At 36.7% G+C, this 15,214-nt stretch overlaps 2 protein-coding genes across 6 annotated transcripts; one reads left to right on the forward strand and one right to left on the reverse strand.

Annotated features, from left to right (window-relative positions):
* Positions 1-1,331: 1,331 nt before the first annotated feature.
* Positions 1,332-11,853, forward strand: LOC147401213 (alpha-amylase 3, chloroplastic-like). Of its 5 annotated transcripts, XM_086442396.1 has the most exons (13): positions 1,353-1,829; positions 1,949-2,079; positions 2,771-2,828; positions 2,915-3,037; positions 3,131-3,251; positions 4,683-5,038; positions 5,474-6,129; positions 6,680-6,869; positions 7,911-8,017; positions 9,760-10,009; positions 10,360-10,482; positions 10,887-11,054; positions 11,357-11,853. In XM_086442396.1, exons 1-13 carry the CDS (start codon positions 1,533-1,535, stop codon positions 11,513-11,515), a joined length of 2,739 nt encoding a protein of 912 aa, XP_086298522.1. In that variant the 5' UTR covers positions 1,353-1,532; the 3' UTR covers positions 11,516-11,853. The 5 variants fall into 5 exon arrangements, 3 of the variants coding, with proteins under 3 accessions (XP_086298525.1, XP_086298524.1, XP_086298522.1); XR_015178362.1 differs by lacking the exon at positions 11,357-11,853 and having other exon boundaries at positions 1,334-1,829; positions 9,760-10,019; positions 10,887-11,057; XR_015178361.1 differs by lacking the exon at positions 10,360-10,482 and having other exon boundaries at positions 1,335-1,829; positions 9,760-10,019; positions 11,357-11,499.
* A 93-nt stretch (positions 11,854-11,946) lies between these two features.
* LOC147401214 (uncharacterized) lies at positions 11,947-15,214 on the reverse strand. The gene is made up of 2 exons (XM_086442400.1): positions 13,016-15,214; positions 11,947-12,693 (listed from the first exon to the last, which is right to left on the reverse strand). The coding sequence occupies exons 1-2, from the start codon at positions 13,149-13,151 to the stop codon at positions 12,113-12,115; spliced, it is 717 nt and encodes a 238-aa protein (XP_086298526.1). The 5' UTR covers positions 13,152-15,214; the 3' UTR covers positions 11,947-12,112.

The following is a 15,214-nucleotide window of genomic DNA, read 5'->3' on the forward strand; positions in this document are numbered from 1 at the left end:
GAAGCTCAATCTGATCTACGAGCACCCTGCGGACCCTCTACGAAAATCAGAGATTTCATAAACTGAGGTAGCTGCCAGAGAGTCATCGATCGATAGGAATCGTTGGACCCCGTAATTTCTTTCTCAATGTTACCATTGATAGGGGAAGCAGCAACAGAGACAGATTTAGTGCTAAAGTCTACTGTTCCGGTCCCCGGTCCATATGTGGGTCATCCAGTGGACTCAATTACATCGATCCTCATATTACATTGACCCTTTACTAAAAAAATGCAATGAAGGGTCAATGTAATATGAGCTGATGCTGCTGTTCAAACTCGATCAGTTGGTTCTAGGACTGGATATGTATCCTTATTTGGGCGAGATGAAGGTAAGGATCTTAAAAAAAAATAAAAAATACGAAATTGTTTAGGTCAAAACTGAATATTTGTGAAATATCATTTGAAAATGAGTAGTTCAAATAAAATTGAACTTTCGATTGATCCGGGCACTTGGGATGTTATGGATGAAGGATTCTTTGAACTCAGTCTTCTCGGGTGCTTGCAGGAACGGTGCTTCCTGTAGGGTGCCTTCACTCGGCTCCTTTAGTGGTCAGCCCTGACCTTCCGTAATGGGGGGCATACAATGAGGCAAGTAGGATGCCTGAAGCTAGGAGCGAATAGGTCTCTTGAACTGGCACCTACGGTTGGAACAGCTTATGGAGAGACGGGGCCATAGTGAGCTTGGCTTGTCGAAAAGAGATTGGGTTCGTGTGTGTCAAGCGTAACACATCGATATTGGGTCAGTCTTCCGTGATTGTCCTGGGCCAGGCCTTGACTTTGAAAAGGAATTGGGATCAGGGTAGAGCGAGTCGGCCAGAGCACGCCTTCGAGCTGATACAGGCGACTACGATGAAGCAATTGTTGATGCCTTGTAGTTGGCAAGAGCTTACGATGTCCCTATGTCCCAGCCTTCCTTTCACTTCACACTACCACACTCGCAACGGAATAGTAGAGCCATTCCTAAGACTGACGATTTCCAAGCCGTAAGGTGGACCAACCGTGATTGGAGCGCATCTCATCTTGGAATCGTGTAGGCCAACTTGACTACAGCCGAATGCTTGTTGATAGGGTGCCATAAGGTAACAGATGAGAGGCTCTCCACGGGTCCCTTACTGTTTTGATAACATTGATCACACCCTAAGATCAAAGTACTCTTATAAAGTGCGGATAGCCGATGGAGATGAGCCAAGCTATAAGAGATTTTCCATCCGCTTTACCCGGTCTACATTTCCGAAAGGTTAGGCCGGGTTTAGTTCAATTCTCTGAAGGCGGGTGACGACATCAAAGTTTTTTTCCCACGTGGCGGACCGAAAAAGTACAGCATCCGAAAAACATTAGAGGAATATTGTTCTGCTGCTTTGTTCGATATAGAAAGGTTGATGCATTTCCGTGACAATGACTCGTGGGTTCGTGTCTGTTTCTCTCTGTCTGAAGCTCTGAATCCGCGTAAAGAGAATCTGAATATGAATATTCGACACTCAGAACTATAAAAATATGGATTCTCTCTCTCAATTGTGCCTTTCGATCAAAATGTCTACGGTTAGACTGGAACCTCTCATGCATCTCTATCGCAGAGAAATCCCCAGTTTTTGTCTCCAAACTTCTAAGAAAATCAAGCAAGATCGTTTGAATTCTTCCAAGCTCATCTTCAATGGTGGTAGCTTCTGCACCTTCAAACCTCATAGGAGTCATGCTGTTACAGCTAGTTTTAATGAAACGGTTCTTATGGATATTTCTGAAGCTTCCGAAGTGTCGTTTAATGAGAAATTTCCCTTGAAGCGAACTGAAACCGTACGAATTTTTTATTATCTTGTCTTTCTTGTAATATATATATATATATATTTTTTCTAGGTTTGAATCTTGTTTCGGAATTTAATGTTGCATGTTGTTTGATTGATTTGAAATGGTAGGTGGAAGGGAAGATTTCGGTGAGGTTAGATCAAGGGAAGGATGAAGAGAAATGGCAGCTCACTGTGGGATGTAATCTTCCAGGGAAGTGGGTTTTACACTGGGGTGTAACTTACGTTGACAGCGTCCACAGGTTCGATTCGATTTGATGTACTATGTTTTGAATTTAAATTCGATTTCTTTGTTCTGCAATTTGAGCCAAAATTGTCTATTTGGATGAACATAGAGGAGAGGAGCTTGAACTTGGTCTTTTATGACTTTGAATTTAAATTCTATTTCTTTGTTCTGTGTTTTGAGGCCAAAATTATCTATTTGGATGACCATAGAGGAGCTTGAATTTGGTCGTTCTTGATTTTGAATTTAAAAATTATATTCTTTGTTTTGTGATTTGAAGCCAAAATTATCTAGTTGGATGAAAATAGAGGAGAGGAACTTGAATTTGGTCTTTCATGATTTTGAATTTAAATTCTATATTTTTGTTATGTGCTTTGAGGCCAAAATTATCTATTTGGAAGACCATAGAAGAGAGGAGCTTGTCTTTTGTCTTTCATGATTTTGAATTTAAATTCTATTTCTTTGTTCTGCAGTTTGAGGCCAAAATTGTATATATGGATGAACATATCACATAGAAGATCTTGAACTTGGTCTTTCATGAGTTTGAATTTAAATTCTTTTTCTTTGTTCTGCATTTGAGTCCAAAATTAGATATTTGGATGGGCATAGAGGAGCTTGAATTTATTCTTTTATGATTCTTTTTGGCTGTTTTTGTTTCATTATCTACACCTACTAGTAATGATGATTGCTTTTTTTTTTTTCACCTTTAGTGGGGATTGGGATCAACCTCCACCTGAAATGAGACCTCCTGGTTCTATTGCGATTAAGGTATAGATGGATCTCTTACATTGGAATATCGGCACTTTAGGTTTCCGTGAGCTACCTGTGTAAAAAAATGCTTTTTCTATCTTCAGGACTATGCAATAGAGTCACTCTTGAAGAAATCATCATCAGCCATTGAAGGGCGATCACTGCATGAAGTCCAAATCACTTTTAACTGTAACAGTTTGGTTGCAGCTATAAATTTTGTTCTAAAGGTTCTGATTTTCACACTTGGCAGTAAAAAATCTTATTGGTGGATTCATTTTTCAGTTTCAGATTAATTTCGTTTCCTGGTTTTGGTGGTGTAGGATGAGGAAACTGGATCTTGGTATCAGCATAGAGGGAGAGACTTTAAAGTGGCACTCATGGACTGCGTTCTTGAAGAAGCCAACCTTGTAGGTGGAAAAAAAGGCCTCAGTATATGGTCAGGTTGTAGTGATGATTTTTTATAATGATATACTAGAATCTGAAATCTAATTTTCTGTGTCTCCATCAGTATTCGATATTGCATGGTCGATTCCACTGTTAAAGGTTATAGTTGATTTATAATACCTAATTTTTTGTTGTTTTGATACTAAATGGAGTACTATTCTCATTCCTCATGTGAATATACATATCTTCTGAGCAAGAAAGCAGGATTATGTTAGCTGAATATAATGTCCATGATCATTGGGGCCACACCCCAAATGTTCACCACCCTAGGTTGCCCAGCTCCTTTTAGGGCATTGCAAAGAAGAATCAAGTCACCCACCAGGGGTTGGCTGAGTTGGTACGAGGCGACTGGGTTTGCTCCCCAGGTTGTGACTTTGAGTCTCTAAATGCTCCTCCATGTAAAGTGGCTACTTACCTGCTGTAACATGTGACGGTGGGATGATGCGTGTTGCCCCAGGTAGACTAGTCTCACCAAAAGTGGGGACACTCCCTGGGTTACAAAAAAAGAAGAAGAATCAAGTCCGACTTGATGGGTACATTAAGCATTGAGGACTTTTCCCCTCATTTGAAGCCCTGAATTCTGTAGTGTTCTTTGTAGTATTGCGAAAGAAGAGACTGAATCCAATAACTACTGAAGCATTAATAGATATGATTTTAATGATCCTCCGCTCGGCCCTGGATTATCGCTCAATTAATCTGTATGTAGTTTACTACTACACAACATAAATGAGGGATGGAACTTACATTTTGCTAGCACACAATTTGCCTTCCTGTGAGACTATGCTGCATGGAAGCTTCCATTATCTAAATTGTAGGTCTACATTTTTCCCATGATGTATTCACATTTTATTTGTCTGTCACACCTTTTACGCATGACTCACCTATGATTCAGGATAGATAGTTCTGTTTTGGGACCACCTCCGAGATCTGCCTTAGGGGCCAACTTCATACCTATTAGAAGGTCAATCCTATCTCAATCTACAATTTATAGTTACTCATTGGAAACAGGGGATTATACACCTGTAGTTCGATTTATGTCTTTCCAACCATATGATTTTCAAGTTAGACCTTCCAGGGGTGAATAATTGGTTGAACTTTCTGAGTTTGATGACCATTAAGCTGTGTATAGGATATGGGGGAGGAATTTTTTCCCGTCTTGGGCACAATATATCATCATCTGCTTGTTCCAACTATTTGTGTTGGCTACATGATTCCTGTTCTGTTATTTCGATCCATCTTGGTCCGCATTGATTGGATTCAATACACTTTCCACATTTTTCATTCCCTGTATTCCATTTCATCATCTAAAGGTGGCCAAACAAAATGTTTTATTCATGTAGCTGGTATATTTTCCTATACTAACTGTGTTTCAAAATTTTCAAATGAAAATGTTTCTAACATCTGCCAGTTTCTCTTGAATGTCGTCAGGGGCTTTTCACCAAATATCTTCTATTTTTCTCAAAGCAGAAGGATCTCAAACTAAAGGCCTAGAGAACGGTGGTCAATCCAAAGACCCTAAGCGGCATCGTGGACATTTGAAAGTGTTCTATGAAGAATATCCCATCCTAAAAGAAATTCTTTTTCAACATGTTCTATCTGTTTCTGTTAGAAAACTCCCTGAGAAGAATGAGAATCTCGTGCATTTAGAAACTGATCTACCTGGAGAAATTATTGTTCACTGGGGAGTCTGCAGGGATAAAAGTAGGAGATGGGAAATACCAGCTGCTCCACATCCTCCAGAAACCAAAATCTTTAGTAAAAAGGCTCTTCGGACTTTGTTAAAGGTACGGCTGTGAAGCTCTTTCCTTTTTTTAAAATCTATTTTGAATCTAACTGTGCGGTATCTAAATAAACACATTATCATTGAATACCTTGTGTTATCATACAGGGCTGCTTTTTGGTAAAGATGATCTTCTCACCATGGGATCATGTTTACGAAAATAGCTCTTTCTAAAACTTCCAATCACATCAAATGTGTGTGAAGAAATAAACTATTTGATTGGACACATCCCAAAATTCATGCTATTTTTATTACTCTACTTCTACAATCAAGGCTTGGAGGTCACTCATTTACCTTGTTTTACCTGTTTAATTTTTGCTCCTGTTTTGCATGTAGTTACGGCAATTAAAGAATTTTCCATTTTGTTTCACTTATTTCATTGTTTGTTCTGTTTTACTTATTTCACTTACTGAGACCTTCTCGACCTTCTCTTTCACAGCCACGAGGTGATGGATGTGGAAGTTGGGGATTATTCTCTTTGGATAAGGAAATTGTGGGGTTGGTTTTTGTGCTCAAGCTAAATGATAACACATGGCTGAACTGTATGGGTAGTGACTTCTACATTCCACTTCAATGGAAGCAGTATGCCTCTAGTTCTCCTAGTGTTGAAGGATCTGAATCAAGTTTGGCAGACACATCTGGAAAGACTGTGGAGGGAAATGAGGTAGTTACGTTTACTGATGTAATCACTAAATTTATCAGTAATTTGATAGGTGGCATTTTCTCTGGAAATAGTTGGAAAACAAAGTCAAAAGAAGCTCATGAAAATATCCTTCAAGAAAGTGAGAAGTTGGCTGAAGAAGCCTATAATAGTTTCAGAAGCTCAAGTCCAGCACTTTCGGTGGAGGTTGTTTTAGATGCTGACACATTTAAATTCCCTGTGAAAATACGCCAAGGGACAGGCTCTGGATATGAAATACTGTGCCAAGGATTTAACTGGGAATCTCATAAATCCAGAAGATGGTACATGGAGCTCAATGAGAAAGCTACTGAATTATCTTCACTTGGTTTCACTATGGTATGGTTACCACCACCTACAGAATCTGTATCACCTGAAGGTTACATGCCAAAAGATTTGTATAACTTGAATTCCAGGTAATCCTGCATAACACACAAAATGGATTCCCTATGAAGAAATTGTTTTAACTTTAGTTAATTTCTTCCTACAAATATTCTTGGGTCAGACAGTTTTATTTAATCTTCAGTATTTCCCTGCGAAGCACAGTGTGCCTACTGCAGCCCGGCATCCCATACTGTGGGTTGGTGTATTCTGGTTCTGTGACACAGGTCAATTGCCAAGAATTTGCCTGCTTACACAGACACTCATACACAATCTGCAATTAACACTAAGCTGTGAAGCGCCAAGGCACTAAATACCAATGCCATTCTTTTCAATGGATGTATTTTGGGTTTTTTTTTTTTGGTTGATTATTTATATATCGTTCTTAGATGGGCAAGCTGGATTTGAACCCACGACATCAATAATCAATGTTTCAATCAGTTGAGTATTTTAAGAGACCAGATACTTGTTAGTCTACGAAGTTCATTGGTCGGTTGTCATTATGGAACTGAAATTAGGTAATGCCACTCTAAAATGTGAATTCCATTGCTATGCTTCTTATTTTGATATATGTATATACACTAGATATGGAAGTATGGAGGAACTAAAGATTCTTGTGAAGAGATTCCATGAAGTTGGCATCAAAGTTCTTGGTGACGTTGTCTTGAATCATCGGTGCGCTCACTATCGGAATCAAAATGGTGTTTGGAATATTTTTGGCGGTCGGCTGAACTGGGATGACTGTGCAGTTGTTGTGGATGATCCACATTTCCAGGTATGATGTCTTTGTTATGTAGGGTTTCTTCAATAAGGACCTTTATTTTTGTTTTTGATAGGCTTCAATAAGGAAGTTAAAGATTTTAACCAGTGGAGGTTCTAGTTCAGTACGGAGATTACATGACATGAATCTGTTTTGAAATAATTTGGTGCTTTCCCCTGTGGACCTCTTCTTTCATGTATCTAAGAAGTATATAGTTCCAACACTTGATGTTGCCTAGTAGTCTCATTAGATATATTTTGATATTCCTTTCAAATAAATGTGTTATTGTCATACAGCTTTTTTCCCATCTATACAATGTCAGGAACTTATATCTTCTGTTGGGAATTTCTTGCAGTGGAAACTCTCTTAAAAAAATCTCTACATTTTTCTGCTGCGACTCCTCTTCACTCAATAAAATCTTTAGATATGTTGTCTCTTGCTCTCTTAACATAATGGAATTTGGTTCAGGTGCAGTTTGATTACTTTGACAAACAGCGTAGATAAACATTCCTGGTTAGCTATCACTTAGTTTTATCGATTTTAGTCAACGTTGATTGAGCTTCTCCTTGTGGAAGAGTATGAAGGGAAAAGTACTGAAAAAACGGAGGGCATGTCATGATTATCAAATATGCACATTCCAATATTTTAGATGCAGAAAAGTAATGCATTTTAAATTAGAAATATGAATTTTTTTTTTTTTTTTTTCTGTATTAGGCTGGTCTTCTTGACCTCCCTCCTATTTTTTTTGTTAAGATATCATTATATCTATCAATTTTTTTTTGGAGCTATGGATTTTATAATTGCATTGTTTTGAATGATCAACCTTGTCACATAAAATGCTTAGATAAAAAATTCTACTGATCAGATGGCTAAGGTTATCTGCGTAAAACTATTTTTAGGAATGCATAATACAAGAGGTGGTTCATCAATTGGATGGTTTGGATAGATGAGCAAATCATTATTTTATTCTTTCTTTGATTTTCAGTGTCCAAACTTTGGAATTGCACATATTGCTTACGGTTTATGTATACTCTAAAGTACCTTCTTGTCCTACAGGGCAGGGGAAACAAGAGTAGTGGAGATCATTTCCATGCTGCTCCAAATATTGATCATTCACAAGATTTTGTGAGGAAAGATCTGAAAGAGTGGCTCTGTTGGCTGAGGTTCGCCAAAGTCTACTTTTCATTTTCTGTGGGATGTGTGTTGATACTGCATACAAATTCATTTTCACCTTCATTTTTATCTGTACTAAATAGAAAACTTATCCAATTAAGAAATAAGGACAATTAGGGTAACGATTGTTTGAAAATGAAAAAAAAAAGAGAGCTAGGGGAGATGATCCCTTATATACAAGACTTGCCTGCATGCACACTGGATCTTCCTTTTCATTTTATCCTTTTTTTTTTTACAAGTTGAGGTCATTGAAAGCTATTGGAATGCGTATTACAAATTATTGATTCCTGAGCAAGGCTAGACACATTTTGGTATTTGCTTGAAATGGTTGCAGATAGCGAATTATAAAATGTCAGAGAATAAAGTTCTAGCATATCTAGGAATAAATTAAAATGAGAAACCTAGGGAAATTGGGACTAATTTCAATTGCAAGGAATACTCTAATGCTGCAATTGTTAGATTTAAAACATACAAAACCTTTATTCACATAACTATTAGTCTATAATTCTCAAGCATCAAGAATCATTCATATATCTCAAGAAACCTATTCATGTTCCTAAGAATTAAAGTTTAGGGTACTTACCTTGTGCCATAAGTCAAATCAATAATCCAAGATTATGCTGGAGGTGTGCCTTTTGTAATCCACATGCCAATGAACCAATGTGTCTAAATCCCCAATCGAGGTCTTCAATTTCCAGACTCACCTTCTCGCTCCTCTCTATTTGGATCGGCTAGAGTTCTAGTGATTGATGGATATCACTAAAATTCAGAACCCTATGTGTATGTTGTGCATCTCTCACTATTATGAGGTGCCGATCCACTTAAATAGATGGACATAGAGGGCCTAGATATCCTCTTTTAGTAAGATTCCTATCCATCAACGTTTCCTACTAAAACGTAAAGAGTGTATTTCTAATTCTAATTATATTGGGAATTATCCTTTATTATTGACGTCTTTAATACATAGAATCCTTGTGCAAATAAAGTACTAAAAACGTGTAGGTCAATTGGGCCACATGAAATTGGGTTCTAACAGCAATATGAGATGATGATGACAGCAATGTTTGGCATTGACGTGGAAAACCTTAGGACAGAAGCAGAGAAGAAAGTTTGGCAGTTGTGACATCTCATAGTGTATATTATGCGGGAGGGTTAGGAAAGATATGGCTGTTTGTTTACTCCTTGGTCCCTTTCCGATTTATTCGTTCAATTATTTATTGTGCAACTTCTAAGAAGGCTGTATAAAATGGGATCTCTATGTCTAGAATTTGTATTTTATTATATTAATTAACTGAATTTATATTTTATTATATTCATTTACATAGTTTTGAGGATCAAGGTATTGTTGCTGATATGGTATGTGTTGGCAGCAAAGCATGATTTAAGAACTTATTTACTTCCAGAAATTGCTTATTTAGTTGTCATGATTTCTTCAACACGCAGAATATAGTTTTCGTGCCTGTGTAGGAGCTTGGTTTTTGAACAATGCTACATATCCATTTAGTATTTAGGTAGCATGACCCATTGCAGATCAAGTTCTACATATTTTGGTCTAGCATGAATGTTTTATACTCTTAAACTTTGACAACATATGGATGAGCAGAAATAAACGACAACTATTTTTGAGAGGAAGGTTTCTGTATGTACATGCTTTGTTTATATGCTTATGCAGTAATGCTTTTATATTCTGAAGTTTAGTTGTCATGTAATTGCTGTAACATGTCGAGTGCAGAAAAGAAATTGGGTACGATGGATGGAGACTTGATTTCGTTAGGGGATTCTGGGGTGGTTATGTCAAGGACTACTTGGATGTTAGTGAACCTTACTTTTCAGTAGGCGAGTATTGGGACTCCCTCAGTTACACATATGGTGAAATGGATCCCAATCAAGATGCACATAGGCAGAGAATTATTGACTGGATAAATGCTACAAATGGAGCTGCTGGGGCATTTGATGTCACTACTAAAGGGATCCTTCATGCTGTAAGAAAAAGTTAGATTATTCTCTTTTAAGTTATTTTCTCCAATTTCTGTTGCTCATTAACAACTTGACTTGTAAGATAGTCGCATGTTCTTGGACTCTTGGAGAATCATCTGTAAATTAAAACCAGTTAGTGGCATATTCTTTGATTGATTTTGAAGTAATAACATAAAAAAGACCTAGTTAGTAATCTCTCTCTCACAAACACACACACACTATATATATATATATGTGGATACATTTGTTTGGCTCATTTGTATGGTGAGAATGGACACTTCCATGTTCTCCAGTTTTTTTTTGTAAACAAGTATCAAAGATATGCTCACAGTTCAAATAAATTCTTTCAAAATAGGCTCTGGAAAGATGTGAATATTGGAGATTATCAGATCAAAAGGGAAAACCACCAGGGGTTATGGGGTGGTGGCCATCACGTGCTGTTACCTTCATAGAAAATCATGATACAGGTTCTACTCAGGTGTGGATTGTTATCACTTCTTATTCCCTAAAATTAATGCTGCCAGTTGCCTTTAAACATGTTGAATTATTGGAAGAAACTATAATTTATTTCTAATTGAAACTTTGATTGCATCCCCTATTCTAAGTGTAGAGGATAGACCGGGACAGAGAGCATCAATGTCTACTCCTTGTGCTAAGAAGGTTGTTTGCAGAGTTTTAGAAATAGCATCATTCTTTGAAAAAATCTGCACATAATTTTATTCTTCCAATTAGTTTTTCTTATGCAGGACGCAACATATCATTATCATTGCTTCATTTATTTTTACTTGTAAATTAGACCAACAGAAAGTCTGTTAAGATATACAAGACGATTGTTACTGTTTGATAGAGGACTTCTAACTTAGCCTTCTGTTTATTCTGAAGGGTCATTGGAGATTCCCAGGTGGGAAAGAAATGCAAGGGTATGCCTACATCCTGACACACCCTGGAACACCAGCAGTCTTCTACGATCACGTCTTCTCTCATTACCAGTCTGAAATTTCAGCACTTATATCACTTAGACACCGAACCAAGATTCATTGTCGGAGTACTGTACGTATCTACAGCACTAAAGTTTAAGTTCATTTGCAAAAAATGCTTTGTGATATTTAACAGTATTATGCTTTTGTGAGTGTAAATTTAAGATGCATGTTTAATGATGAAGCCGTGCATGCGATAGAAGACAAAACTCGTAACTTGTGTGATCAATATGAAGTTTCATACCTTCTCACAGCACACTGTCCTCTTACCCGTGCCTACGATTTTTCTCTGCCTATGTTCCTCTTATTTTGCCCCATAAATGTTATAAATGCAAAATTTTGCTCTAACTCTATAGTGTTTGATGTGTGATACAGGTTAAAATAATCAAGGCCGAAAGGGATGTCTATGCTGCCATTATTGATGGCAAGGTGGCGATGAAGATCGGACCAGGGTATTATGAGCCTCCCAGTGCATCCCATGGTTGGGCTATGGCCGTTGAGGGGAGAAACTATAAGGTCTGGGAGGCATCGTGAAAATAATACAGCATTATATCACATAAAGTACGGCAATTTCATTGCTGCTTAGATCTGCTAAATATTTATCAACAAAACTAGCAAAAGTTACACCAGAAATAACAGTTCTGTCCCCATTATAGTAATATGGGCATCAATTTAATAATCCCACTTGTTTTCGCAAAAGTGAAGGGATTAACGTAAGAGCAACATGAATAAGGAAAAGGTTATATGCAAAATGTAAAGAAACTATGGTTGTGAGATATAATATATACGAGAATAGAGACTTGACACATTATATATTTGTGGAATTTGTAGAAATATTATTGAAATTAAAGGATGCTATTATTCTTGTTCAATTTCAGGGACATTTATAACATTTTTATTAGTTATCCTTTTCTGAAACCTGAAATCTAGTGCAATCCTTTATTTCTATGATAGAGAAGAAAATATATCTGATGAGAACTTCATTAACTACCAGAAACCCAATAAAGAATATCTGCCCAAAGCCACATTTTATAGTTCTTACAACTTTTTCCATTATTATGTACTTGTGTTGATGTCCATTTCATATTATTACATGCAGTGCAAAGAGAGAAGGGCAATTCTGGTGAGATATCAAGAACTACTATTATCAGGTTGAAGTATTCTTTCACTCTCCACGGTCATTTTCCCTAAATAAAACCCAACTGAAAACGCCAACACCGTTGTTAGAATAACTGTCTTGTTCCTGCTGATCTTCTCCATTGCACTTTTCATCAAAACCTCCAAGTCTTCCTTTCTCCAGCTCTCTTTTACTCTCTTTCCTATTTTCTCTCCATTCAATCCTTCTTTCCCACCGTTTCTTTTGCTCTCATAATGAAGATCATGACCATGGTCATGTTTATAAGTATCATCCTCCTTCTTTGATTTCTCTTCGTTGTTGGACTTATCATCTCTCTTACCTTCCTTGATTTCATTTCCAGTTTGATTATCCTTCTTGGATGGTTCTTCCATTGTCTTTGTTGCTTTCTTTGGGATGATTACGAAGAGATGTTCATTGTCCAATCTAGCGCTAATCTTGTCGATATCTGAATCTTTAGGCACGTCAAAGACCTGCTTGAAACGGCTATATTTTTTCTCATCGACTTGCCTCTCCCCACTGACTGTCACTTTCCTCAAGTCGTCAACTTGCACCTGAAGCTCTCCCCTTTTAAAACCTTAGGAGAAGAACAAAGAAGACTAGCTTAGCCATGCACGATTATCTATTCTTATAGGAAAATGCTGCAATGATACAAACGGAGACACAAGGGTGACAAAAATGATGTGGTGGCGTGCACATAACCGTAGATGCTTTTTACTCGTATCTTGCGGAAAAGCATCTATGGTAATGTGCACAACACTACAAGTTTTTGTCGCCCGTGTGTCACCCCAGCACGACTCATTCTTATAACATAATTCTGCAATTTTCCACATGAATCGAGGCCAAATATTAAACCAAAAAATTGAAAATAAAAATAAAAATAAGAATAAATTTAATACCGGGAAGATCAAGGAGGAGAAGATGGGAATTTGACTCATGGGTCCAAACAGGGGATGGTTGGAAGTCCTCATATATGAGTTGTTGAGTTTGAGTTCTCTCTCCAAGCTCGCTTGGTCGTCTCATTTTCTCCATCATGATTGATCACAAAAACAAGACTGGATTAGACTTGATTTTGAGTTGTTAATACATTGCAAAGGGAGATTGAGTTATTTATATAGATTATAAGAGGCAAAAATATGTTTCTCTTTTCAGAGATGATCGAATATCTTTTCTTGTAGAATCATGCATTCCTATTCCAAACCCTTTTTGTGAGGTTGGCTAAGGTGGTGACCTCTCTACTCTCTCTAGTCCTTCCTCGAGGAAAAAGTACTATTCTTTGCTTTCCCAAGGTTGAAATTGGCCTTTTTGGGCTTAATGGCCTTTTTGGGCTTAATAGATGATGGGATAACTAGTCTGATTTTTCAAGACTTAAAGAGTACTTTTATTGGCAAACCAACTTTTACTTATAACCAGTCAATTAATAAAATTATTTATTACACGCCAAATAAAATTAAAGAGACTAACTAAATTATCTTCTAGAATTTCTTAAGAAAATCTAAGAGAAAAAATCTTAAAGAGAGATGGAGAGGGAACAAGATAAGAGAGCAAATAGGAGGGATAAAAAGAGGAAGAATGAATTTGATTGCAAAAAATTAAATTTCAAAAACTCATTTAAAAAAAAAAAAGAAAGAAAGAAGGAAAATTACTTAAAGGACCCTGGTGGAGTAACTTTTTTCTGAATAGTCCATAAGTTTTGGACAGTTTCTTAATAGTCCATTTAGTAAACTTTTCTCTTTCTTACCAGTCACTAGAGCTCATCTCCCACATTTCTCACGATTGAATGTCCTATCCATTCAAACTCATAATTTTCATCAAAAAAATAGGATTTTTGACATCTCAATTGAATTTTGGAGACTCAATTCTGTCGGAAAGAATTTTAGAAGGAAGAAGTCATTTTCTAGCATCTTTTCACTTTGTTTTCTTAATTTTTAGATGAAAATTGATCAAGAAAGGTTCTTTTGGGGTGAAGTCATTGTCTTTATCTCAAGTTTTTTATTTTTTTATTTTTTTATTTTTTTTATAGGTAAGTTGGATTTGAACCCATGACCTTAAAGTTGTTTTGCATTGTGTCAAACCATCTGAGGTATGGGTCTAAGCCCATCTCAAGTTTTTAGTCTCTTTCAATATATTTTAGTAAAAAAAAAACTCAAAAATTGAAAATGGGTGAGTTTTACTAGTGTCAAGTTCACCACTTTTTATTTAAAAATTGGTGAACTCAATAGTAAATAAAAAACGTCGAGTTCGACATTAAATAAAAAATGGTGAACTTGACTGTAAATAATGATGAGTTCGAACTCGACACCAATAAAAAAGTGTTGAGTTTAGCACTAATAAAAAGTGGTGAACTTGACAGTAAATAAAAAAACGATGAGTTCGCCAGTAACGAGGGACCATTAAGAAAGAAAATGTTTACTAAATGTCCTATCACATTACCTCCCAAAACTTAGAGGCTATTTAAAAAGAAACCCTTCTGTGAGTGTCCTTTAAGTAATTTTCCCAAAAAAAAAAAAGTTACACAAGAAATTCTAGATTACAAAAACCCTCCATGGAGGGTAAGAGAGAGAGAGAGAACTGCATTCAATTGGTTTCGAGGATAAGAAAAAATGGGGAAAAATAAAGAACAATCCACATCTCACAAATCATTTGTGTGAAAAAGGTTTGTGTGTTATAAGTAAAAGTAGGTGTGCCAATATAAGCTCTCTACGTCAAATATGGCTGTTTGTACTGTAAAATCAGGGAATATGCTTTTGATGAGTGACGTGGAAGAAATTCCTTCCATGGGTATCCATGGAAGATGAGATTTAAAACATTCCATTGGTGGCTCCTAGCCTAGGCCCCAAAATCAGTTCAATTGGATAATTGTACTTATGAATGCAATCCATCAAAACTTGGCATCTGTTAAGTGCACTTTATGTGTATATGGACTTCCACGATCAAAAGAATCCAATTAATTTTTTAGAGATACTATTGCCAAACCAACTTTTATATGGGAAATGTTCAGCAACAAACATTTTGGCAAAACATTTTTCAAAACATGGGTTAGAGGTTTTGGAATGGGCTGATTTTTGGTGAGGATGATCTCTATGATGAGGAGATCA

The sequence above is a fragment of the Akebia trifoliata genome, chromosome 5 (genome assembly GCF_017979445.1).
Source record: "Akebia trifoliata isolate Shusen 1 chromosome 5, ASM1797944v1, whole genome shotgun sequence".
NCBI classification, from domain to species: Eukaryota; Viridiplantae; Streptophyta; class Magnoliopsida; order Ranunculales; family Lardizabalaceae; genus Akebia; species Akebia trifoliata.